The sequence below is a fragment of the Delphinus delphis genome, chromosome 8, assembly GCF_949987515.2.
Source record: "Delphinus delphis chromosome 8, mDelDel1.2, whole genome shotgun sequence".
Lineage (NCBI taxonomy): Eukaryota > Metazoa > Chordata > Mammalia > Artiodactyla > Delphinidae > Delphinus > Delphinus delphis.
The window spans coordinates 63,052,710-63,079,100 of record NC_082690.1 but is presented as its reverse complement, the minus strand read 5'-3'; the positions used below and the strand labels follow the sequence as shown (position 1 = coordinate 63,079,100).

The 26,391-nt window shown below is 41.7% G+C and overlaps 1 protein-coding gene across 1 annotated transcript in view; it reads right to left on the bottom strand.

Moving 5' to 3' along the window:
• SYT9 (synaptotagmin 9) overlaps positions 1 to 26,391 on the bottom strand; it is a 183,756-nt gene that overhangs the window by 44,973 nt on the left and 112,392 nt on the right. Inside the window, exons 4-5 of the mRNA XM_060017302.1 lie at positions 2,489 to 2,609; positions 851 to 1,022 (exon numbers count right to left, since the gene is read on the bottom strand). Of these exons, the coding sequence (XP_059873285.1) occupies positions 851 to 1,022; positions 2,489 to 2,609 (293 nt within the window). The remainder of the gene's footprint in view (positions 1 to 850; positions 1,023 to 2,488; positions 2,610 to 26,391) is intronic.

The window sequence follows — 26,391 nt, the reverse complement described above, 5'->3', positions numbered from 1 at the left end:
GGGTCTGTGGGAAAATTTTCAGCTGCAAATAATACTGTAAGATATTAGAAGTCAGACTTTTTTTTGTTTTTTTTATAATTGTGCCCAGACCATGTGGGAGGTTTCCAATTAAAAACAGACTTTGCATTTCAGTCTAATGACTAGTTTAACATGTATAATTCCCTGTTGGTACTTCCTTTGCATATTAAAATGACTGTTTTTCAAATCTGTCCTTTAAATACACAATTGGCTACAATGCAGGCTATAAATATCTCTTCTGTGCTGTATTAATTAGAAAGTCGAGCATCTTATACATTTTAATGTACCCTGTCATCCATACTGACTCTAGCATTTTCAAGAGAACATTTCTGTGTTTGCTTTCAGACTTACGTGGATAGAAACGATCTTTATTAAACACATAGGGAGAAGAAAAAAAAAAAAGAACAAAATTATGTATTTAGAAATGTTGATGGTCTGGCTAAGGTAATCATTCTGCTGTTTTGAGTGGAATCTTTCTGATAAAGGCCAGGTAGGATTGCCAGAGAGAAGATTATGATCTGTGGGGTCACAGTTCCCTAAGGTGAGATTCTGAGGGGTGTACAGGGATGGAGAGGGGAAGAAGTAGAGGAGGGAGGAGAATGTAGGAGGAGAAAGAAAGAAGAAATGGGAGAGCTTAGAGGCACTTTGGTAATCTGACTCTACCCCATTGCTTGTAAAATGGTGACTCCTTGTCAATCAGCTCTCAGAGTCTCACCTGACCCTCCTCCTGTGGCTGCACTAAGACACCAGCTAAGAGTCCACAGCTGGCACCCCCGGGCCCCAACCCTGGGCATAGTGGACTTGCAATGAGAAGCAGCTCTAGGCCTCTCACCGGTCGTAGTCCATGACCGCTATGGACAAGTAGATTTGGTCAATATTCTCGGGAGGGACGTCAAAGACTATGGCTTCGTTGTAAACAGGGTTCAGAGTGTTCCTCTTGGTGGACGTTTTCCTCTTCTTCAATCGTCTGCCATCAGACATCAATGAGACTTTCACGTAGGGATCTGTACAGACCATGAGAAGCAGAGGTACTGTGAGGATACATGCATATCTAGGCCAGCAGTTTCGTCACGGCAGACTTTCAAGGACCATGGTACGCAGAACCCCTTTACCTGCCTGTGGACTGGAGTTTGAGGATTTTAATTAACATGATGTCTGGGCAGGGACTGGAGTTGGGATAACTGAGTCATTCATTCAGGAAAAAGCACAGGACTCTCTCCCCTCAAAATGAGTGGAATTTAAAAATAGTGTGAAAACATGTTACCGAATTAGATTAGGATCCAGGACCTGCTTGGCTGTCACAGGAAGGGAAATGCAAAGCCATTTCCAAAGCATGGGGAAACAGGCTGCAGGACCTGACTTGCAGCCACCTCGGGGAATCTTTTTCTAAAAACTAGGTCTTTAGGAAAGGGACAAGCTAAATTCCTAGAGGACTGGGAAAACTTGGGGTGCGGGTGGGTTTCCTTCAGGGCAGGGGCCTCAAGCCCTAGAGCTGCCTGCAGTCGGGGTACAAAGGGAGAAGCAGTTCAGTGGGGAGAGAAAGGACACAGGCTTGCTTGTGGGGCCATGCTGGGAGGGGGTGACAGGTGGCAAGGCTGGACTCTGCTTCAGGTGGAACTTCCTTGGTTTCACCTCACTATTCTGCTCAGTGGGGAGTCCTTCTTGCTTCGCCTGCCTAACCACGTGCTGCTCTGACACCCATACACTGTCTGGGGCGACTTAGAGGGCCAGAAGAGGCCATATCTTTTTTTCTGCTTGAATAAAACACTGGCATCCAGGAAGCAAAATATACTGCATCTGTTGATTTCAGTGACCAAAAGCCAGTGAACTGGGGGTTTTGCGACCACATTTTGGGAGCCCCTGAAGAGGTGGCTTGTGAACTTGTATAAAAGGAACTGCATATCAGGGTATTTTCTGTTAGGGTTTAGAATTTAAGGCTACATGCTTGATTCACTGGAAAAACCAAACTGCATAGTTCACTGATGGACCTTTTATATAAGGATATTGGATATCAATCTTCTAAAAGCCTGAGGTGATGGTGATTGCTTGTATGTGAGGAAGGACCCAATTAGATAAGCTATATCAGCATGTGCAAACTGTAGGTCCAGTCCACAATTATGTGAAGGAGAAGACCTAAGAGAGAACAATGGTAATAATAATGAGAGCTAACACTGAGGAGCATTTAGTGTGTGCCAGGCACCGTTCTTAGGTGTCATATGTGCTAACTCACTTAATCCTGTAACGACCAAAAGAGCCAGAAAATATTATTGTCCTCATTTTTACAGAGGGGGAATCTAAAGCCCAGAGAGATTAAGTGACTTGCCCAAGGTCACACAGCTATTAGGTCTAGGACTAGGATTAAATTTAGGCAGTTTGGTTCCAAAGTCCGTGCACTTTATTACTCTACTGGAAGCTTCATGAGGTGCTACATAAGAACATAGGAAGAAATCTGCATTTGAGCTTGTCCCACCTGATGCTCCCGTTATGTCCATTGCCTTTAAATTCCTTGCTTTTATAATGGTAATGGTCAGCCTGCCAGCCGTGGGAAGATAGCAGAGGGAAAACATCAGCTCTCCAAGATCCACGTTGTCCTGTTGACAGAACACAAACTGAAGCATTAGAAAGTGTCCTCAGCCTGGCGCACACAGAAGCAGGGCCAGGGCAGCATTGCAAGGGGCCGCACTGCTCCTTCCCTTCACGTAAACCATCAGATGAAGGAGACTAAATGACTGCACTTCGGGAGCACCCTCTCTAAGGAAGCACACTCATCTTTAAACGGCAGAGCTGTGGACACCATCCAGGGTTCTGCCCCTCTATCCAGCTACCTGCAGCCCTGCACAGCATCACACAGGTCCCACGGCCCACAGCAGCCCCCAGAGCAGAAGCCCCCAAAGCCTTAACTATCCCCTACAGAGCCCCCCGTGTGGCTCCACTCATATCCCCATCACATCCACTCAGAGCCCGCAGGACAAAGCTACACAAGAGCTGCCCCACAGTGCTGGGCTGCCCCACCGGCAGCCCAGACAGGCTCTGCACACAGCCCACCCATAGCCTCGTGCACTCTCTCAGACAGGTCTCCGTACAGCCCCTTGGAGACTCCCAACCCCCATTTCCTACATAGCTTTCCCCCCCAGTTTTACCCACAGGTCTCACATAGCCCGCAAAGTCCTCCAGTCACCGTCCATGTGCATTCTTCCCCTATAGCTCCACACACCTCCCTACAGAGATAGCTCCACACACCTCCCTACAGAGACCCCCCACCCCAAGTTTGCTGCAATACCTCCGTACACTCCTGCAAACACTCCCCATCCCAGCACGTGCACGCGCACGCACACACACACCCCTCCACCCACCAGAGCACCGCACGCAACCTGGTCACATGCAGCTTGTGCAGACCAGCACGTGGCTCCACTGGACCCTGCAAACACCTAGTCCCTACAGGGCTCTCGACGAAGACCCTGCAGCAGCCTGAGAGTGGCAGCCCGTGACAGCCCTGGACACATCTGGACACCTGCCCAGCCCCTGCGCAGTCTCCAGGCAGGAAGAGAGAGGTGGGGACCCAGACCCCACAGGCCCCCAACGCCTGACCCCGCTGGCTCCCACTTTGCTGCAGCTCTTGCCTTCTCTCGATGTGTTTCTAAGAAGCCCCATTTCCCTCTGCAGGGGAAAACATCTCCTGGGGTAGTGTGCAGTCATTCAAATAGGTCAGAAGACACAATTCTCTTTCTCCTTTTTAGCCCAGGGAAAGTATAACCAGAAAGGAAAAAAAAAAAAGCCAGTTCATTTAGTTTCAATTTCTGTGATACCTGAGGTTATCGAGCTGGGTGTCTGTGTCTAATTAATACAGTTGCATACTGACAATGCTCTGGGGAGTCCGGTTTTTGCCCACAACATCCACAGCCTCCCCTCCCCTCCTTGATTCTCCAAGGATGCTACTATTTTTAGAAGCACAGATTGAGCTCTGTAAGGTCACCTCGCCCAACCTCCCTCCTTGACCGCTTCTGCAGGAGGATGAGGCGAAGGGAGTCTGTTTAGTCGCTAAGGCAGATGGATCGCTCTGTGTCCTCGAGCTCTCCCTGCTTCATGTAAATAAATGACCTCTCCTCGCAAGCATGCCAGGCTCTTCTGGTTCCTGGAGCCCTAATATCAACAGACCCAGGTAGCTGGGCCTTTCCCCCTGGGGTGGAGGTGTCACATGGGGCAGGTGCTGGACTGCTTTGTGCTCCTGGGTTCCCAACTGCAGGAGTAGGGTCTGCTGTTACTGAAGGCTCTGACCCAGCTTCCTGCTGGTGGCGAAGGAGAAAGAGCAGGGACAGCTGTCCCCATAAATTATCTTTCCCCCTCTATACTCCCTGGCCTATTCCTTTGCCCTTGGACCTTTCCTGTGTGCCTTAAAGCAGAAAGGCCCAGACACGTGCTCTTCTCAGAGGACTTTTCACTGCACCTGGCTCAAGCCCCCTCTCCTCTCATCCTGCCCTAATAATCTTGGTTTTACACAGTAAAACAGGAGCAACCAAAACCATGCCTAAGAAGCTTCATCATCATTTTTGCGGCATACATTTTCTGAGGGCCCACACCGCACAGGCTCTGTAGGGCTCAAGATGTGACGATGCAGTCCCTGCCCTCAAGACCAAGGCACATAACTGAATGTAACGTGTCAAGCTACTTTTGCCCTAAGTACATTTTTCCCCAACGTAAACTTCATTCATAAATATTTATATGATATTGCTGTTTGCTCACGAGTTAAAAGGAAAAAAAACTGCGCTTCAGATTTGGTCATATATTCAGAATATGAACTAGGGCAAAAGTCCACTTTCGTACTTAAAAAACCCTGAGCAAATTAAAGAAAGATTTATTAAGGGGAAAATGCTTGGTTTGATTTCCAAGTGTTTTAAAAATAAATCATTTAAAATTATCTAAATTATGAAGGTAAAAATGATAAAACTCAAATACAAAAGTTTTTAAGTATAATCGTAAAATATGTCCTTTTCTTATGTACATACCACCTAAGTCACGCCTTTCCCCAGAGTAACACTGTGGATAATCACGCACATTTTCCTTTTCATCCATCATCCATCCGTCCATTCATTTATTCACTTATTCTTCTAACATTTGCTGTTGTTGTGGCTGCCGAACACTGCTCTCGTCCAGGTGCTGAGAGCTGTTTTTGCCGTGGTGAACAACAGATGTGGTCCCCTGAGAAGTGATGGACTTGCTGGGATACGGAACAGAAGCTGACGGCACCTAATGCTAACCCTGCTTTCTCCCCCTCAGCTGATGCTGATTTGGGGTGAAGGATCTGTAGATATGGATGTTTATAAACATTCCTTAATTCAGTGGTTCTCAACCAGGAGCAATTTTGCTCCCCTAGGGCACATTTGGCATTATTTATAATTGTCACAACTGGGGAGGCAGTTGTGTTACTGACGTCTCGTAGGTAGAGTCCAGGGATGCTGCTAAACATCTTAAAATGCACAGGGAAGCCCCTCACTACAATGAATTATCTGGTCCAAAATGTCAATAGTGCCAAGGTTGAGAAACTCTGTCTTATACAGAGGTGCTTATATTGTTAGTAAAAATTTTTCCAGAATGCTGATAAAAGTCAAATACGAAAGAGTCGTGGAGTGTTTGGCTTCTTTTCCAGCTTGACAGAAATTAGATATGCAGAGGTGCCCTGGGGGGTACAAGGGGAAGGAAAATGTCACACAAAGAAATGCTTCATTTGCTCCTGCTTTGTGTGGCCAAGTTCCGTATTGTTGGCAAGATATATATATAGGGAATTTATAGCAAGTGTGTGTGTGTGAATTCTCTACCTGCCAATCTGTAAACTCTTTCTGTGGCATGTTTGCCTGTAGTGGTCTACAATAGCTCTAGTTTTTATCTAACTAGCACACTTTTGCTTTCCTGTTCTTGGGTTCTTCTGGTGAAGTCCTTCCTAGTTCCATGAAGTTCTGGAAGGGCTGCTGCAGGAATTCAGACTGACCAAAATATTCATGCCCCTGTCCACTATTGTCTGTTCAGGGGTGAGTATGTAACCCAAGCAGGGAGATTTAGTCTTCCCTGGGACTGAAAACATCAATATTGAGAAAGAGAAATTTTAATTTTATTGGGGTTATTCACTGGAAAGATATGAAATTAGAATTGTTGTAAGGTTCTTGTACTGTATATACTATAAGTAGTAATAATATCACTTTAAGTTAGGCTGTGTATATTAAAGACATATACTATAAACCCAAAAGAAATGACTAAAATAATACAAGGATTTATAGTTAATAAGCCAACAAAAGAGATAAGATACATGCTTTAAAAATATTAAGTTGATCCAAAAGAAGGCAGAAAAAACTGAAAAGGGAATAAGACCAGAAGAGACAAATATGATAGAAATAGAAAACAAATAGTAAGCTGGTAAATTTCAACTCAACTATTCCAATAATTACATTAAATATAAAAGATCTAAGCATCAAAATAAAAGCAAAGATTAATTCAATAAAATAGCAAGACCCAATATTATGCTCTCTACAAGACATTTAAATACAAAGATATAAGTATATTAAAAGTAAAAGAATAAAAAAAGATACGCTACACTAACACTAATAAAAAGAAATCTGCAGTGGTTAAATTAATATCACACAAAGTATAGGTAAGAGCAATGAATATTACCAGGGACAAAAAGGGTCATTTCACTATGATAAAGGGGTCAATTCATCAAAAGCACATAACAATTCTAAATATTTATGTACTTTATAGCATACTGTCAGAATACATAAAGCAAAAACAGATAGAATTGTGAGGATAAACAAGTTGTAGTCAGAGATTTGAATACTTGAACAATACTATCAACTAACTTGGCCTAATTAGGGGCATTAAAGAAACACCCTACCAAACAGCAATAGAATACACATTCTTTTCAAGTGTACCCAGAACACGGAACAAGATAGACCGTATTACGGGCCACAAAACAAGTCTCAATTAAATATGAGAAGATTCAAAGTATATTTTCTGGTTGCAATGGAAATGAATTAGAAATCAATAACAAAAAGATATCTGCAAAATCTCTAAATATTTGGGAACTAAGTAACTTCTAAATAACCCATGGATCAAAAGGGAAATCAAAAGAGAAATTACAAAGTATTTCGAACTAAACTGAAATGAAAAAACAACAAAAATTTGTGGATACAGCTAAAGCAGTACTCAGAGGGAAATTTATACCACTAAAATGCTTATACTACACAAGGAGAAAAGTGTCAATTCACTGGCCACCGCTTCCACTTCAAGAAACCAGCAAATAAAAACAAATTAAAAGCAAAATAAGCAAAAGAAAGGAAATAATAAATATTAGATAGAATAATGTAAAGATGTATATTTTAAACCATAGAGTAGCCACCTAAAGAACCAATAAGTACATGTAATAAGCCATTACTGGAGATAAACTGTAACCATAAAAATACTCAATTCAAAAAAAGGCAGGAAATAAAGAAGAAAAAAAGAAAGTACAGGTGGAACAAATAGAAAAGACAGATTTAAACACCACCATATTGATAATTACTTTAAATGTATATACCTGATAACTTCAATTGAAAGGACATAAATTTTCTGATAGGATCATAAAGCAAGACCCAACTACATATGCTGTCAACAGGGAATCCACTTAAAATATGACAGGGGACTTCCTTGGTGGTGCAGTGGTTAAGACTCCACGCTCCCAGTGCAGGGGGCCCAGGTTCAATCCTTGGTCCAGGAAATAGAGCCCACATTCATGCCGCAACTAAGAGTTCGCACGCCACAACTAAGGAGCCTGGGAGCTGCAACTAAGGAGCCCGTCGGCCGCAACTAAGAAGCCCACATGCCCAACTAAGGAGCTGGTGAGCCGCGACTAAGGAGCCTGCCTGCTGCAACTAAGACCCGGTGCAGCCAAATAAATAAATTAACTAAAAAATATATGACGACAAAGATAGGTTTAAAGGAGGAAAAAATTAGGCCATGTAAACAAAGCTGGAGTGGATATATTAATATCAAGAAGATTTCAGAGCAAGGAATATTACCAGGGAGGAAGGGAATATTTCATTGACCAAGGCTAAAATCATCAAGAGGGCATAATCTTAAATGCATATGTTTCTAATAACAGAACTTCAAAATATATTAAACAAATCTGATGGAATTAAGAGGAGAAACAGGCAAACCCACAAGTGGAGTTAAGAGATTCCAACACTGTCTATCAGTAATTCATTGAACAAGGAAGCAGAAAAGAAGTAAGGATATAAAAGACTTTAACAGTATTATTGACCAACCTGACCTAACTGATATTTACTCTACCTATTAATACTCCATCAAACAACAGCAAAATGCACATTCTTTTCAAATATACACTAAACATTCAGCAAGATAAATCATATTCTGGGTCATTAAAAAATTCTCATTAAATCCAAAATGAATGAAATCATAAAATTAAACAATACTCTTCTAAATTACCTATAGATCAAAGAAAAAAATCATAAGGGATATTAAAGTTTTTTTTTTTTTTTTTTGGCAGTACGCGGGCCTCTCACTGCTGCGGCCTCTCCCATTGCGGAGCACAGGCTCAGCGGCCATGGCTCACGGGCCCAGCCGCTCCGCGGCATGTGGGATTTTCCCGGACCGGGGCACGAACCCGTGTCCCCTGCATCGGCAGGCAGACTCTCAACCACTGCGCCACCAGGGAAGCCCTTAAAGATTATTTTGAACCAAATGGTAGTGGTTACATGACTATATACATGTGACAAAACTTGTACACTTAAAATTTGTTAATTTTACTGTATGTAAATTAATGGGGATTAAAAAATTCTGAAAAGACATTTTACAGAGGACTGTATTTTTGTCTTCTAGTTTTACTGTCCTGAATTCACAGAATATGTCTTGATGGTTTTAACCGCTGAAAAAATTATCCTATACTATCCCATTCATTTGTGCTCAAATATGTCTGAAAATAATGCCTAGGCTCTACTTGTAGGGGACATATTTCTATATGTCTATTAAATCAAGCTTGTTAATTTTGTATCCAAATCTTCTTCCTCTTGGAATTTATTATGATTTTGTCCTTTAAAATATGGTTTCTTCCCATTCTACTGTTTCACAGCCAAATTATTAGCAAACATTTAAACTATGGTTAAAATATTTATTTCTCTGCTCACTGCAGTTTCATAAAACCCATGTCATCCCCCACTCTTAGATACATTTTTCATTTTCCTTGTGTATGTCCTTGAGTACTGTTTTTCCAGGGAGGGTTCACAGGTAGTTAAAGTAATCTTTATTATGCTCTTATTCTTTTATTTTTTTTTTAATAAAATTATTTTTGGCTGTGTTGGGTCTTCGTTACTGCTCGCAGGCTTTCTCTAGTTGTGGCAATCAGGGGCTACTCTTTGTTGCGGTGTGCGGGCTTTTCATTGCGGTGGCTTCTCTTGTTGCAGAGCACGGGCTCTAGGCGCGTGGGCTTCAGTAGTTGTGGCACGTGGGCTCAGTAGTTGTGGCTCACGGGCTCTAGAGTGCAGACTCAGTAGTTGTGGTGCACGGGCTTAGTTGCTCCGTGGCATGTGGGATCTTCCTGGACCAGGGCTCGAACCCATGTCCCCGTATTGGCAGGCAGATTCTTGCCACCAGGGAAGTCCCTGTGCTCTAATTCTTAAAAGAAAGTTAGCTGGGCACAGAATTTAGGTTAAAATTATTTTACCTTAGAACCTTTTATTTTGTCACAATATATTCTAGTACTTCATGTTCCAGCTAGGGTGTTTGATGCCATTCTTTTGTACATTTTTTTCCCTCAAGGAGGTTTTAAGATTGTCTTTTTGTACTTTTACTTTGTACTTGTACCTTCCGAAATTTCCCCAAAAGGTATTGATATCTTGTTTTCACTGATTTTGCTTGGTCCTCAGTGATTGATGTTAATTGGAATTTTTTTTCTCTTGCTTTAATCTCTTTTTCTCCAATGATCAGTTGATCTGTTTACTTTGGACCTTCTCTTTCATGATGTTGGTTTTCTAGGACATCCCTAATTGTCTTTATTTATAACTGAAGGGTCAAAGCAAAAGTCTTTTACAGCTCATCATTTTGTGAGGAGTCTCATGAAGCAGTGGAGGCAATCTCATATTTTCATCTGATATATATAACTGAACATTCTGAAGAATTATTCTTTAACACTACTTGCATGATATTAACATCGCCAAAATTATTGAACGTTGGTTTGTTTGTTTTGCAGTACGTGGGCCTCTCACTGTTGTGGCCTCTCCCGCTGCGGAGCACAGGCTCCGGACACGCAGGCTCAACGGCCATGGCTCACGGGCCCAGCCGCTCCGCAGCACGTGGGATCCTCCTGGACCGGGGCACGAACCCATGTCCCCTGCATTGGCAGGTGAACTCCCAACCACTGCGCCACCAGGGAAGCCCTGAACTTTGGTTTTATAGTAGGTTACAAAAGTTAGGCAAAGAGAATCATTATCAACAGACTTTTGATACCCCAGTCTCCTCAATATTTTCTAAGTACCACTGTACTGGGGGGTCCTCAAGACCACCCTCAGGTCTGATGATTCATGAGAAGGACGCACAGGACCCAAAAATGCTGTTCTACTCATAGTTACGGTTTATTACAATAAAAGGACACAGATTTAAATCAGCAAAGAAAAACAAATTACATAGGGTGGAGTCCAGGAGAAACCAGGCATGAGTTTCCAATTGCCCTTTTCCAGTGGAGTCACACAGATAGCACTTAGTTCTCCCAGCAGTGATGTGTGACAACATATACAAAGTATCACCAACCAGGGAAGCTCACCTAAACCTTGATGCCCAAGGTTCTTACTGTGCGCGGTACGGAGTACCCACATGACTAACCTTAGCTGGTCAGTCTTTACTCCCTTCATCAGAGGGGGATCAGCACAGCCCAGAGCCCTAGGTGAACAAAAACAAGTGTCCATCATAAATCACACCATTAGCAAAAAATATTTGGTGTGGTCCAAGGTCTGTTATACAAAGAACTCCTATCAGTCAGGATATTCTAAGGGCTTAGAGGTTATCTTTCAGTCAAGGACTAGTCCTTTCTTTGGAATGTGCAGGGTAGGGTTTAGTCACCCCAAGCTTACTGAGTCAATCCTTTACTATACATACACCATGCCCTTATTTCAGCTTGCCTTTTCACACACATTTTCCTGTACTGAAAAGGGGAGAAGTGGTTGTGGTCCATACACTTGTGTACCTAACCATCACACATTCTCACACAGAGGTCAACAGTTGATGTCACAGAAGACATCCGCAAGGAGGTTAGTTAACTGCAGGGCGTGGCAGAGACGTTAGATACGATGAGAGCTGACCGTAACTAAGCTAGAACTCTGTAATAAAAAGATAACTAGAGGGTTTCTATATGTTTGGAAACTAAAAAATACACTTCCAAATAAACCACCGTTCCAAATAAAAATCACAATGAAAATTAGAAATATATTGAACTGGATGATAATAAAAATTATACGTTTCAAAATATGTGGAATGCTGTGATATTGTGATTTATAACAAGAAATATATATATTTGGTTTTCTTCCTTTTTCCTGACACAGGGTTCCTGACACCCTTGTAAATTCCTAAGTGATAAGAGCACTAGGAGCATCTTTTGTTCCAGTGAGGCAACTGTCGGGGTGCTCCTTGATGACGTCTGGATGGGAACTGGTCACCAAAAAGACCAAGCCATGATTAGAAGCTTGAAATTCTCAGTACCAGCCCCCATTCTCCAGAGATGGGAGAGGGCTGGAAATGAAGTTAATAATTGACCATGCCTACATGAGAAAGCCCCCATAAAATATCAAAAGTATTGGTTCCAAAGAGCTTCCAGGTTGGTGAACACATCCATATACCAGGAGGGTGACATACCCGCAACTCCATGGAGACAGAAGCTCCTGTGCTCAGGACCCTCCCAGACCTCACCCTACGTAGCATCTGTACCCTTTATCACATCTTTTAATAGACGGTAAAGCCAGTAAATGTTTCCCTGAGTTCTGTGAGCTGTTCTGGCAAATAATCGAATCCAAGGAGGAGGTCATGGGAACCTCTGATCTGTAGCCAAGTTGGACAGAAATTGTGGGTAACCTGGGGACCTGCTACTTGTGACTGGCATCTGAAACCAGGGGCAGTGTCATGGGACTGAGTCCTTAATAAGGTAGATAGTGTCAGAACTGCAGGACACCCAGCTGGTCTCGCAGAATTGCTTGGTATAGGAATAACCCCAACATGTTTGGTTTCAGAAGTGCTGTGAGTGCGATAGCAGTATGAGAGTAAAAGAGAAACACACAGGACCCACACAAATCCTTAAAAATCAGATTAAGGGAAAAACCTTTTAGCTTTAAACACATAACCTGGAACAAAATAAGGCTGATTAACAGTGATCAAAGCATCTATCTAAAGAATTTGGAAAAAGAACAACAAATTAAACCCAAAGTAAGTAGAAGGAAGGAAATAATAAATTTAAGAGCAGAAATTAATGAAATAGAAAACAAATATATTAAAGAAAATCAACGAAGCCAAAAGTTACCTTTGGAAAGGCTAAATAAAAACTGCTAACCTTTGTTAAAACAGATAAAAAAGAGGGGGCAAGAGAGAAAAGGCAAAAATCACCATGTCAGGTTGAAATGCAACACATCTATGGATCTTCACTAAAAGCATTAAAAAGAGAATAAAAAGATTTTATAAGCAACTTTACGCCCACAGATGTTAAAAATTAGACACAATGTACACGTTTTTCAAAACACAAAGCATAAAATCTATATGAGAAGAATTAAAGACTCCAAATTTCTATGGCTCATTAAAAAAATTGAATCTGTAATTAAACACCTCACCATAAAGAAAATGTCTGGCTCAGCTGGGTTCACTGGTGAATTCTATTAAAGTTTTATGGAACAAATAGAGCCAATATTATGCAAACACTTTTAGAGAAGAGGAAAAGAGGGAATACACCCCAATTTATTTTTTGAAGATATCATATTTTGGGTACCAAAATTGGAGGTAGCCATTACAAGAAAGGCAAAATTACAGACCAATTTCACTCATGAAGTGAGATTTTTAAAAAACTGAACAAAATATTAGAAAACTGAAAGCAGAAAAACATGAAAATGATAATATATTACTCGTATATGTTTTATCTCAAGTTCGTAAGGTTAATTTAACATATGAAGTTTTAAAAATATAACTGCCCATAGTAACATAATAAAGAGGAAAAGTCATATAATTATCTAAGTGAACGTAGAAAAATATGATAAAAATCAAGCATCTATTTACGATAAGAATTTTTAACAAACCAGATATGCAAGAGGAATTTGCTTATCTGATGGAGGGCCTCTAAAAACAAGGCTGCGGCACTGGTGTACGTACTGGCGAAATGTGAAAAGCTTCCCAGTTAACATAAGAAATAAGACACATTACTACTTCTATTCTACACTGTACTTGAGGTCCTAGCTAGGGAAGTAAGGTATGAAAAAGAAATAAAAGGTATAAAGTTTTGACATGAAGAATTCATTCTGTCATTTATTGTTAGATGATGCTCTGTGTAAAGAAAATTTTAAAAACTTGGGGAATTCCCTGGAGGTCCAGTGGTTAGGACTCTGCACTTTCACTGCCAAGGGCCTGGGTTCGATCCCTGGCCGGGGAACTAAGATCCCACAAGCCATGCGGCGTGGCAAAAAAAAGAAAGAAAGAAAAAGAAAAGAAAAGAAAATTTAAAGACCTACAGATAAATTATTAGAATTAATAAGCATGTTTCTTGATGATTGGTAGATTGATGGATAAGTAAAAAAAATAGATTTCATTTTTATATACCAGAAAAAACAGGTTAAAAAAAAACCAGAAAAAAACCCTCACTTAAAATAGCACCAGAAAACATCAAAACCTTGGAATAAATTTACCCCAAAATGTCCACTATTTCTTTTAAAGCATTATTGAGTAAAGTTAAGGAAGGTCTAAATAAATGAAGAGATATACCATGTTCACAGATTGGAAGAACTCAATATTATACAGATATTCTCCAAACTGATCTACAGGCTAAATGTAATTCCAATCAGATTACAATTTGACAAACTGATTTTAAATTTAATTTGGACACGCAAAGTGCCTAGAGCAGTCAAGATTCTCTTGAAGAAGAACAAATTGGGAGATCTTACTCTACTGGATAGGAAAACTTAACTAGAATGCTACTGGCCTAGTGTAGTATTTGTGCAGGGCAAATAAACCCATGGAGTTGTATAGAGAGCTCAGAAACTGACTCATGCACGTATGGACACTTGTCTTATGTACCGATTCTCTTCATTTGCCTCTCCACCCACTCCCAGCTCTATGCCCTTAAAGGCTGTCCTCTACAGAAAGAAATAAAATCTGATGTATTTATGAAGAGACTTAAACCATCTGACAGAGTTTGGGACAAGTTACTGATAGGCACATGAACATACACACAGCAAATAAAACCAAGATAATTCATTTGTAGGTTCTTCATTCAACAAACATTGATGGAATGCAATTATCTGCCAGGTGCTCTTCAGGGTGCTGGGAAGCCATCAGAAAACCACAGGCAAAAGTCGTTTGCCATCGTGAGTCATATTTCTTATGTGTGAAGCTTGATAATGAGCAAAATAAATTATATACAGACACACACACGTATATATACACATACACACATACACATAAATACACATATAATAACACATGTATAATAAAATACAGAGAAGAAAAAAGTCGAGAAGAGGGATTAAGTAGTGTTGAGGAGTTAAATAAAATGTTAAGTGGGGAAGGCTTCACAAGAGAGTGCCTTTTTGAGTGAGGACCTGGAGAAACAAGGTGAGAAAGCCAGTATGCGGCTAACTGGAGAGATTCCATGCAGACCAAGGAGCAAGTGCAGATGCCCTGAGGTGGGAGTGTACCTGCTATGTCTGCGGAAGGGAAAGGAGATAGTGAGACAGGCAGAGAGTAACAATGGTCAGGTCATAGAGGTTGTGAGGGACCAGATCATTCGGGTTACCAAAAGAATTCTGGCTTATGCTCTGAGTGGGAATGGAAGTCATTCAAAGGACTGAAGCAGTAAAGTAGCACAATGTGACTAACAGGATCACTCCTGTGTTGAGAACAGACTGAGGGGACAAGGGCAGCAGCAGGGCCATCAGTTAGGAGATGACTGCAACGAACCTTGTGAGAGGTGATGTGGCTTGGTCCAGAGAAAGCAGTGGTGAGAGGTCATCAAATTTTGAAGATGAAACAACAGGATTTTCTAATAGATTAAATGATAGGAAGAGGATGATTCCAGTATATTTGGCCTGAGTTAACGAAAAGGTGGAACTGCCATTAACCCTCATTTCTAAATGGTGAGGGAGAAGGCACTGGGCTATGGGAGAGACCAAGAACTCAGTTCTGCATACGTTATATGTACAATCCAAATGGGGATGTCAGGTAGCCAATTAGATATGAGTATGGAGATCAGGGGGAAGAGGCAGGCTAGAGATACAAATGACCAACTCCTGGGGGAACAAAGAATGTAATCACACTACACGGCTCAGCTATAAACTAAGTTTATGCAATAATGATATAGATATGAATAACTATCTCTACAAATTTATGATATTACTATTTTGAGAAGATGGAGGAGGATAGAGTGTGTGTGTTTGTGCAGTGCACTTATGAGCTAAATCTTCAACTTCCACAATAAAATTAAATAGAAATCTAAAACTAAAATTAAATAAAATAGATCCTTGAAAAAATATAGAGGTATACTTTGCAAGAAACAGTTGAAAGTATGTGCTTGGAAGAGTGGGAATTGAGGCTGGGGGTATAAAACATAAAGAGGACTTGTTATTTAAAGGCCCTGAAACCTGGACATATAGTACAACAGAATGAAGCTGAGTTCAAGTCTTAGTGCCTCCCTAGTATTCATGCAACCTTAGATAAGCTACATAATTTCTCAGTTCTCTGCTCTCAGTTTCCTCATTTGGAAACTAGAATTAATACCTAAAGCCTAGGGCTGTTAAAAAGATTAACTGAGAAAACCTGCATCTGCAGTAAATACGAGGCGGCTATTATTACTACAATTGATTACATGTTTCTCACTCTCACTGGCCTCTGTACTCTTCCAGGGGAAGTCCCATTTATCCGTGTGTGTGTGTGTGTGTGTGTGTGTGTGTGTGTGTGTGTGTGTGTGTGTGTGTGTGTGTGTGTGTGTGTGTGTGTGTGTGTGTGTGTGTGTGTGTGTGTGTGTGTGTGTGTGTGTGTGTGTGTGTGTGTGTGTGTGTGTGTGTGTGTCTCTCTCTCTCTCTCTCTCTCTCTCTCTCTCCCCTAGTGGCTGACACTTAGATGTAGTTTAGTCAGTACTTCTTGAATTGATGCATAAATGAAGAGGAGGTGCAAGGGTTCTTGGACATCTGCTGCAGCCCCAGTAGCCTAGCTTCCTCGAGACTTTGGATCAAATTTCCAGGAAGCCACCAAGCTATGGGACATTTGGTCACCACCCACCCTGATATTCCCCAGCACTACTGACTCACTGAGAAATCCTGTTCTCACAGAGTCTCTTATAAAAACAAAAACCCTGACAAGATAAAGCAGCAAGAAATCATTATTTATCAAGCGGAGAGGAAATCCCAGCTGCAGCATTTCCCTCAAGTGTCATTAATTCTCACTGTAACAATTACACTGATGGCCCAAACCTGGCCCACCTGTAACATGGGAGCTGGTAACGATTTGGTCATTCAGTTTTCCCAGAAACTCCAACTGTATTCCTGATGCTTGCCCCAGACATGACAAAATTGGCAAAAACACCTCTTTTCAGTGACAGATCCTACCAATAATTAGCATGCACTGTTAAAGTAACTGTTGATTGCACTTTATTTATAGATATTAACATGATTAATTGCACTGGAAGTGTTCCTGGAGGATGACGCTCTCAGCGGGTGCTGGGGCACGAGTAAACCCCTCAGCCCTCACAGGGAACTGCGAGAGGACTGCCATCAGCTCACTCCTTTTCCTTTTCTGAATCACTCCCTCAAATGATTCTAGATCTAATTCCATAGGACTGGCCCTACGTTAGAAAGTATTACTCTGACTAATGATATGCTCAGCTAGGAATGGACAGGAGAATAACATCCCATACATGTAAAGCACTTTACGGCTCAACAAAAACATTCACATCACTATCTTATCTGATCTTACCCAGTTCCCTGGCTTAAAATGCCACTTTTGTATGGACAACTCCAACATTTATATCTTCATCCCAGCCTCTTCCCTGCATTATAAACTCATACACCCAAGTGCTTTCTTTAGATGTCTAGTTAATTGTCTAATAGGCATCTCAATCTTAGTATTTCAAAAATGGAGCTGATTTCCTTCTCCTACCCCCAAACTTCCTACCTGTCTTTTTCATCTCAGTTTGGTAAACACATCTTCCCAGAAGCTCCCCAAATCTGGTAGTCATCAAATTTACATTCCTCCTCTTCTCTTACCCTCCCACATCTGCAAGTCATGTTATTTTTCCCTTCAAAAATATCTAGAGTCTGTCCAATTTTCTCCATCTCTATGCTGCTACCCTATTCCAAAATACCATCACCCCTCTCATGTAACTCCTGCAGAACCATGAAGACAAAAGGAGAAGTGAGTCCATGAGTCAGGATGGCTGCTATGATATGCTCATATCATATGATGCTATATGGCTCACAGCTGCTCAAGCTGGAAGGAAGCCTCCCTGCTTGCTTACATATCTTCATGCTTCATGCCCTGCAACATGACTGAGTCTGGGATTCCCAGTCTGGACAGGTGCACTGGTGAGGACTCAGAGGACTGGTTCCACCTGTGGAGGGGACATCCTGCACAGTTCCTGACCTCCCCACATGATTGGGGCTTCCCCTCAGAGGCTTCTAAGAGTATGACCTAGGGGCTGGAGAGCTCCCACACAACTCTACTACACAAGAAGCCGGCGGCTGTATCCTAGAATGGCAAAGGCAGATAGCATTGATGATAATAATAACACAAAGAAGAGGGAATTTCCTGGCGGTCCAATGGTTAGGGCCCTGTGCTCTCACTGCTGAGGGCCCGGGGTTCAATCCCTGGTCGGGGAACTAAGATCCCACAAACCGTGCAGTGCAGCAAAAACAAACAAACAACAACAACAAAAACTACAAAGAAGAACTTAATGGTAATAAGAATGATAACGGCTCAATCTGAGCAACTTCTTTGCCTTCCTGTGAAAAAGAAGTGGCTCTGGCTGGTCTTGAATGACAGGACGGCTGGAGATCTGAGCGTTTCATATTTCAAAACACAACCCAACACAGCCAGGCAAGAAGTGGTGCCCTTGGCAGACACGCTCTTCTGTGACACACTCAGCCGACCACGTCTCACCGAGGGCTTTCTCGGTGCTCAGCTTTTCTTAGCACTAGACGGTAAAGGGAAAGCTTGGCGACTGGCTTGTGCCCCATAGGAACTGACCGCCTAGGACGACAGGCAGCGCTTCACCACAGGCTGTGGTCAGGGTCTTACCAGGCAAAGAGGAAGACCACAGACCCAAGAGTAGAGGGCTGTGCCCTCTTCCTGGGAAAGCAAGTTTGCTGCTCATCTCAGAAACGGTATCAGGATTAACTATTTTAAAAGTATTGTTCCGAAGGCCCTAAAAACATCATTGAGTCTTCATGGGTTCATTAAAAGCAGGTGATAATAGACTAACATCACTTCCTTTTTTGATTCGGGTTATTTGACTCACGTATCATGGCACTCTTGTAGGTGCAGTAAATGTGGACCTCGGCCCAGCATCTGGTCAGCTCCCTCCTGATCTCCTCATAGATGATCTGGATAAATTTAGGCCAGATGACAGTAAAACATGGCAAATTCATATCCAGTTGGACAACCATACGTAAAGGTGCCGACTGTGATTCCACAACTTGGGTATTACCCGGTTCTGTGACTTTATCAATAACTTAGAAGAAGACAGAATTTGAGCATGACACGTAGGCATAATGAGTGCACTGGACTCCAGAACCAAGATCCATAAAAATGCTGACAGGTAGGTGAGATGGCTAAAGCCTAACGACATGTATCTATCAAGATCAATTATCTCAGTGCCTAAAAAGTCAACAGTGCAACCTCTGAAGCAGATGCAACCTAACACATGTGAAAGCAAAAGGCTTTATGGTTTAATCTTGTTTTGAATCAAAATGTGATGTAAATACCAGAAACTAATTTTGCTTTAGGCTGCATCAATAGAGATACAGTCTAGGGAGGGAGGTTATACACCAGCCACAACACATCTGAAACCTGAATTCTGTTCTGGGCATCTCTATTTTAGAGATATGTAATCACCTGGAAGATGGTGAGAAGAGCGACCACCGTGGGAGGGGGTCAGGATTCCATGAGGAACGATGAGGAACTGTTAAGCTTTCAGGAAAAGATTCAAGAAAGATGAGATTCTTGTCAGCACATATTTGAAGTGGGGTCACAGAGAAGAGGGACTAAACTTGTTCTTAATGGTTGCAAGGTTTAGAACCAGGGCCAACAAGGGGAAGGCATAGGAAGACTTAGAATATTCTCCTCTATCACAGTCCACAGTCTGTTTGTCTCTGAAGGAGGCAAATTCCCTGTCTGTTCAGCTGGTGTCTCTGCTTTAGGGAGGAATGGAGTGGTTGGAAAACGTAAAGCCTTTCCCAGCCCTGATATGCTGCAGTTCCCTGATCTCAGACATCAGCTGGTAGGCAAGAGGAGGCAATCAAGTTCTGGAGGAAGGAAACTGTGTCAGAAGTGTGATGAAGGAGATAGGATTTGGTGGCGTGTGCAATTGTGTTTGAGGGGAAGATGTGGAGAGACTAGGAGGTCAGAAATGGTGAGGGCTGTTGACTAAAAATGCTTAATTCAGCACCTTAGGAACATGTATACTTTAAAAGGAGACACGGAAAACAGGAGTGAATGCCAAATCTTGGTGCAACAAGCACAAGAATTTTGCGTATCAGAGTCTTGCTGAGACTTCTTCTTCTTTCTCAACACACTGCCCTAATAAATTCTTCTAGATTCACACATGACTTTTTTCAAACTCCTATTTTCCCAGGGAGCATGTCTTGTCAAAGACTGTCCTTGGTGAAAACAAAGACAGCAAATTTCAAAAGTTAAAGGGCTACAGAAAAGGCTTTAGTATTTAATTTGAAGGTAAAATAATCTACTCTGAAAAGACATTTTATAGATCCATCAATCCTTAATAGAAAAAAAAAAAAGGAACTGGAGATGAAATTTGGGAATGTGAGAGCACCCTCAGAAACTTGGGCGCTGGGTTGTGGCTCCGGCTGCTACAATGTGTTTCACTGGCTTTCGAAGAAAAAAAACCCACTAAGATGTGTTGGAAAAAATGATGAATTCACCGGGCATTCTAAGCATCTTTGTCATCCTGAACATCTCCATCAAAACTAAGAATAGTTTAGGGGAGACAGGAGGATGAGATTTTCTAGGAAAGATGCCCTCTGAAGAGAAGTGTAACAGTCAGTGAATTAAACCAACAAGCTCAGTGGAATGAAAAACACATTAATTTTATTCTACCATGGATGGAGACCTGTTCCACAGATAATCCCAGGACACAGGGCGTTTTTAACCTTTTATTGGAGACAAGTACTACGATCCCACTTCTCTTCTGTCCACATGAACTGTTCCTCCATTCCTATTACCACTCTTAGAGCTTAGTGCATGGGTCACCAAGCCATTTCATTTGACCTCCAAAATGTGTCTTGATGACAACTCTTCCTATCTGCCTTGGTCTCTGAAAGATTAGTCGGGGGTAATTCTACCTCTTCCAATCCATCCTTCACATAAACACAGATCTGACCATTTTGTTTCCTTGCTTAAATCCTTTAATAGATCCCAGATGCTTTTAGGTTCAAATGCGAACCTCTTAGCATATCCTATGAAAGACAACTTCTCCAGCCGTCGTCCTGTTATTTCTCCTACCTAACATGTCCAATTCTCCAATCAGTCTGAACTAGTCTTTACTCCCTACACATACCTTACCCTTTCATTCCTTTGTGTGCTGTTTCTTCTTCCTGAGCAACTCTGCTCACTTCTCTGCTGGCAAAATGGTTTTTTTGAGTCTTTGAAGACCCAGCTTACAAGTTATCCCTTCTGTGCAGCCTTCATGTCTCTCCAACCCTGTGCTCTCTGCTCCGGCAGCCCTTTGTCCACATTTCTATTACTACATGAAATTAGAGATACTTGTTTTAGACGATTAGATGCTGAAGGCAGGAGCTATACTTTCTTCCTTTTGGCACTTTTATCTGGGGCCCTGGCCATTTCACAGAAGAGAACCCTGGGTCAGAGAGGTTAAGTAACTTTCCCAAGGTCACACAGCTAGCTAGTGCTGAAGCCACACCCCAAGCAGGAAGCTTGACTGCAGAGCCTACAGCACTCCCAAGTGGGGAGCCCTTGCATAGCTCAAGAGAATCTTAGGGGATGGGGAAGGGGATGGTGGCCAAATTCTCTTTTTTGTGTGTGGTGGAGACTTGAGGAAGCTTGGAGCTGCTGAGCTGGGAACTACAAGCCTCCAGATCCTTCCCTTGGTCACACATTTCCACCCTCAGGGCTGACCTTCTCACACCTTTCATTAGCAGGAACTTGCTTTTGCCTTTGCACCTAGAGGGGAAAAGAGAAAAAAGAGAGAGAGAGAAGCTACCTTGACTGGATCCTATTTAAGAACTAGGTCAAATGGAGCTTTAGCAAAAGAGGGTCTGCCTTTCTTTCACACATAAGCATTAGACCGTTTCCCTCCACGTCCACTAAAATTTTCTAATACTCTTTAGGGAAACAAGAGATTTTGTTACAATAAAGGGTAGTGTAGGTGTAATCAGGGGGCATCTCAGATGCACTTCCAATAAAAACAATAGTAATAGTCTCCCTCCCTCTCTTTCTCTAAATACTAAACGAACTAAAAATACGTGTAAAGATAGAGAACAGACCTGTGGTTGCCAAGGAGGAGGGCAGGGCAGGGAGAGGGATGGACTGGGAGTTTGGGGTTATTAGATGCAAACTATTACACTTAGGATGGATAAACAACAAGGTCCTACTGTATAGCAAAGGGAACTATATCCAATCTCCTGGGATAAACCATAATGGAAAATAATATAAAAAAAGAATGTATATATGTGTATAACTGAGTCACTTCGCTATACAGCAGAAATTAGCACACTGTAAATCAACTATACTTCATAAAAAAAAAGAGTAAAAATAAATAAATAAAAATACATGGAGGGCTTCCCTGGTGGCACAGTGGTTAAGAATCTGCCTGCCAATGCAGGGGACATGGGTTCGAGCCCTGGTCTGGGAAGATCCCACATGCCGCGGAGCAACTAAGCTCGTATGCCACAACTACCGAGCCTGCGCTCTAGAGCCCATGAGCCACAACTACTGAGCCCACGTGCCACTGCTACTGAAGCTCGCACGCCTAGAGCCTGTGCTCCGCAACAAGAGAAGCCACCGCAGTGAGAAGCCCGCGCACCACAACAAAGAGTAGCCCCCGCTCGCCACAACTAGAGAAAGCCCGCATGCAGCAACAAAGACCCAACGCAGCCAAAAATAAATAAATTAATTTAAAAAAATACATGGAAAGCATTTAGCACAGTGTCCGAAATATATGTGTTAACTCCTTATCTGTGCAGTGCCTGGCACAGGGTAGGTCTATAAATATTAAATGCAATGCATCAATGAATGAATAGCAGTAGTCTCTACAGGAAGGGAAAGATAGACTGATCAGGGAGAACACAGAGCAAGGACTCCTCTCCATTATCTCGACCCACATTTGAAGACGCTCTTACATCCTGACCTACAAGCCGGATGGATACAGGAGACATACAGATAGAAAAGAATTTCCTACACATATACAATGGAATATTACTCAGCCATTAAAAAGAATGAAATAATGCCATTTGCAGCAACATGGATGGACCTAGAGATTATCACACTAAGTGAAGTAAGTCAGACAGAGAAAGACAAATATCGTATGATATCACTTACATGTGGAATCTAAAAAAATTGATACAAATGAACTTATTTACAAAACAGAGGCAGACTCACAGACTTCAAAAACAAACTTATGGTTACCAAAGGGGAAATGTGGAGGGGAGGTGTAAATTAGGAGTTTGGGATTAACAAATACACATTACGATATATAAAATAGATAATCAACAAGGACCTACTGTACAGCACAGGGAACTCTACTCAATATTCTATAATAAGCTATACGGGAAAAGAATCTGAAAAAAGAATGGATATATATAACTGAATCACTTTGCTGTACACCTGAAACTGACACATTATAAATCAACTATACTCCAATGTAAGATAAAAAATTAAATTTAATAAAAAAGGAATTTCCTAGGCTATGGAAAGAATTACACAGAGAAAAAGACAAATAAGATGTCCTTTTGAAAAGGTACAGCCCTTGTTGCTACAGAAAGTGATCAGACACCAGCAGAGAGGTTGAACAACTTGTCCATGGTCACAAAGTTCACCAGTGTCAAGAATGGGTCTTTCCACCTCTATGTGCTTTCTCTGGCCCGAAGTCTTCATTCAAAGGTGGCGGTTTTTAGAATGTGTCAAACAATCCTATTAGAGTGTCAGAACAAACCTCCCACTCCAACTCCCAGGATTCATCAGAGGGTCTGCAGCTTTCTCCTCCCAATGCTCCTTTTGAGACTCATAGGAATTTCTGGGAAGGCTAAGTCAACTGCTACAGAGAGTCTACTTCCTGGCAATGGCCCAAAGCCATTCCACGTGTTGGGATGATTTAGGTGACAAACCTGGGCACCAAGGCTGCCCTGATCATGTGAAGAATTCCCTGACTCCCTAGCGTCATGACTTACTCTATGTTGTGTAGGAATCCTCTCTTCTCTCAAAAGGCACAGTTCTCATTCACCTAGGATGAGAGCAAAGTCGGGGAGAACCTGGGAATGTTTAAAAGAAGTCTTCCCTTTAAATTTATTCATTCACTTATTCAGTAAGTATTTGTTGAACATCTACCATGTAACAGGCACTACACTAGGTGCTGGGCATATAAGGAGGCAAAAAGGATAAGAACCCTTGCGTTTCCATTGTAGTTAACATTCTAGAACTCAGACAATAAACAAGTAAACTATTTGGATGTTAAACAGTAAAAAGTGTTGCCAAAAAATTACAGGGAGATAGGAGGTTGTGGAAGGAAATGCAATTTTAAATAGGATGGTCAGGGAAGACATCAGAGACGACAACATTTAAAAGAAGACCTAAAGGAAGCGAGGCAGCAGGCATATGGGTAGCTAGGGGAAGAGGCTCTGGCAGAGAAAACAGTGCTGAGGCGGGAGTGTGTCTGAACATCAGAAAGGAGGCTCCGGTGTAGCCGGAATGGAGGAAATGTTTGGGACAGTAGTGGGAGATGAGGTCAGAGATAATGCAGGGAAGGGGTCCAAATCCTGGAGGACTCTGACTTTTATTGTGATGACACGGGGTGTTATCAGAGGATTTGGGGCAAAAATAATAAGAATCAACCTAAAAGTCAAAGGGATTAGTCTAGCTTTTGTGTAGAGAACTTGCTGAGGGCAAAGCAGGATCAGGATAACCAAGAGGAAACCATTGCAATAAACTTGCAACCTACGCCATTGAAGCTCCTTGTTTTCAGTTAATTTCTTAAGATTGTCTTGGGTTTTATAAGGCCTCCTTAATCATTAAGAAGTATTTCGGGCAATTGGGATTGCCATGTATACACTGATGTGTATAAAACTGATGACTAATAAGAACCTGCTGTATAAAAAATAAATAAAATTAAATTTAAAAATTAAAAAAAAAGAAGTATTTCAATTGGTTATTGCATTAGCCACTGCTTCCACCGTAGACCTGCTTTCGCTATTCATCTAGTCAGATCCTATAACGTGTGTAGGATGTTCCTTTTGTTTAGGGAGGTTCACAATAGGGGCCTCACTGAATATTCTGCCCAGAAACTCTGGGATATCAAAGCAAAATCCTCTAGGACAATCTAGAAAAATGTAAATAGAACGTTAAAAATGTTCATCAGGTAGTTGTTCCCTGAGGCCATGGGCCCCAATCACACCTGACATAAGTATCTCCCTCCAGAGTCTCCAAAAGAGAAAAAGTGGAGGCTGCTTCCAGACCTCTGCGAGAGAGGCCAAGTATAAGGCGGAATTATGTGAAACGTCCCCTTCTGTAGGTCAAAAATGGGGCACTACCAGTGATTTCATGGCACAGGGTCAGTGTGGGCTGAGCTTGCGGCTGCCCTCGATGCTCTCATTAAATGCCCTCCGATTTAATACATGAGAACTCATTCCAAAATAAAATGCAAACCTCAAAACTCAGGGCAGCCGAGGATGCCAACAAAGCCTGTATCTGCAGCAGTGGCACTGAGAGCAGGTAAGCAGGGAGCTTGGGATCCTCTGGGGCTCAGCCCTAGCCTATGACAATAAGGGAAGGGGAGGTATGAGATGAAGGAAATTACTCGAGGGTAAAATGGATAGGGGAATGGGAATGAAAAGGTGACATATGTAAATTGATTTACTGAAAAATCTACTCCAGAGGAGAAAATGATGTTAACTCTTATGCTGAGTTTAGTATAACCCTGAAACCAGGATCTGGCAAAGATGCGCAAAAGAAGGGCAAAAGAAGGAAGCACCTCCACCAAAACAATACCAAACAAGAGACACTACAGGCCAGTTCTTGTAAGAATATAGTTGGAAGTTTCCTGTATGATATATTCACAAGTAAAATCTATCAGTATTAATAATACACCTTTCCCAAGTAGGGTTTATTCCGAGATGCATGGATGTTTCAAAATTAGTAAATCACATTAGTGGATTAAGGAAGAAAAATCATGCAAACATCTCAACAGAAAAGATATCAGATAAAATCCAACATCCATTCCTAATAAAACAATAATGTAACACTAAGAGCAGCATCATTAAATTCAAGACCAGGACAAGAATTCCTGCTATCACTCCTATTAGTCAACAGTTTGGGAAGTTCTAGCCAATGCCATAAAATAAGGAGATACATAAAAGGCAAAGTTATTACAAAAAAGGAGCAAAAGTATGATTCTCCATAGAAGATATAATTGCTTAGTTGGAAATCAAAGATAACCAAGTGAATAACTACTGAAACTAATGAAACAGGTGTCTAATAAGAATGTACAAATAAAGAACTCCTACAAATCACAAATCAGGAGATATTCCAATTAAAAAATGGGCAAAAAGCTGAAACAAATTTTATAGAAGAAGATATAAGAAAAGGTGCTGGGCATCTCTAGTCAAAAAGGAAAATCACAACGAAATGCCATCCTTAGAACAGCTAAAATTAAAAGATGACAAGACTAAACACTGGCACTGGATACAAAGCAACTGG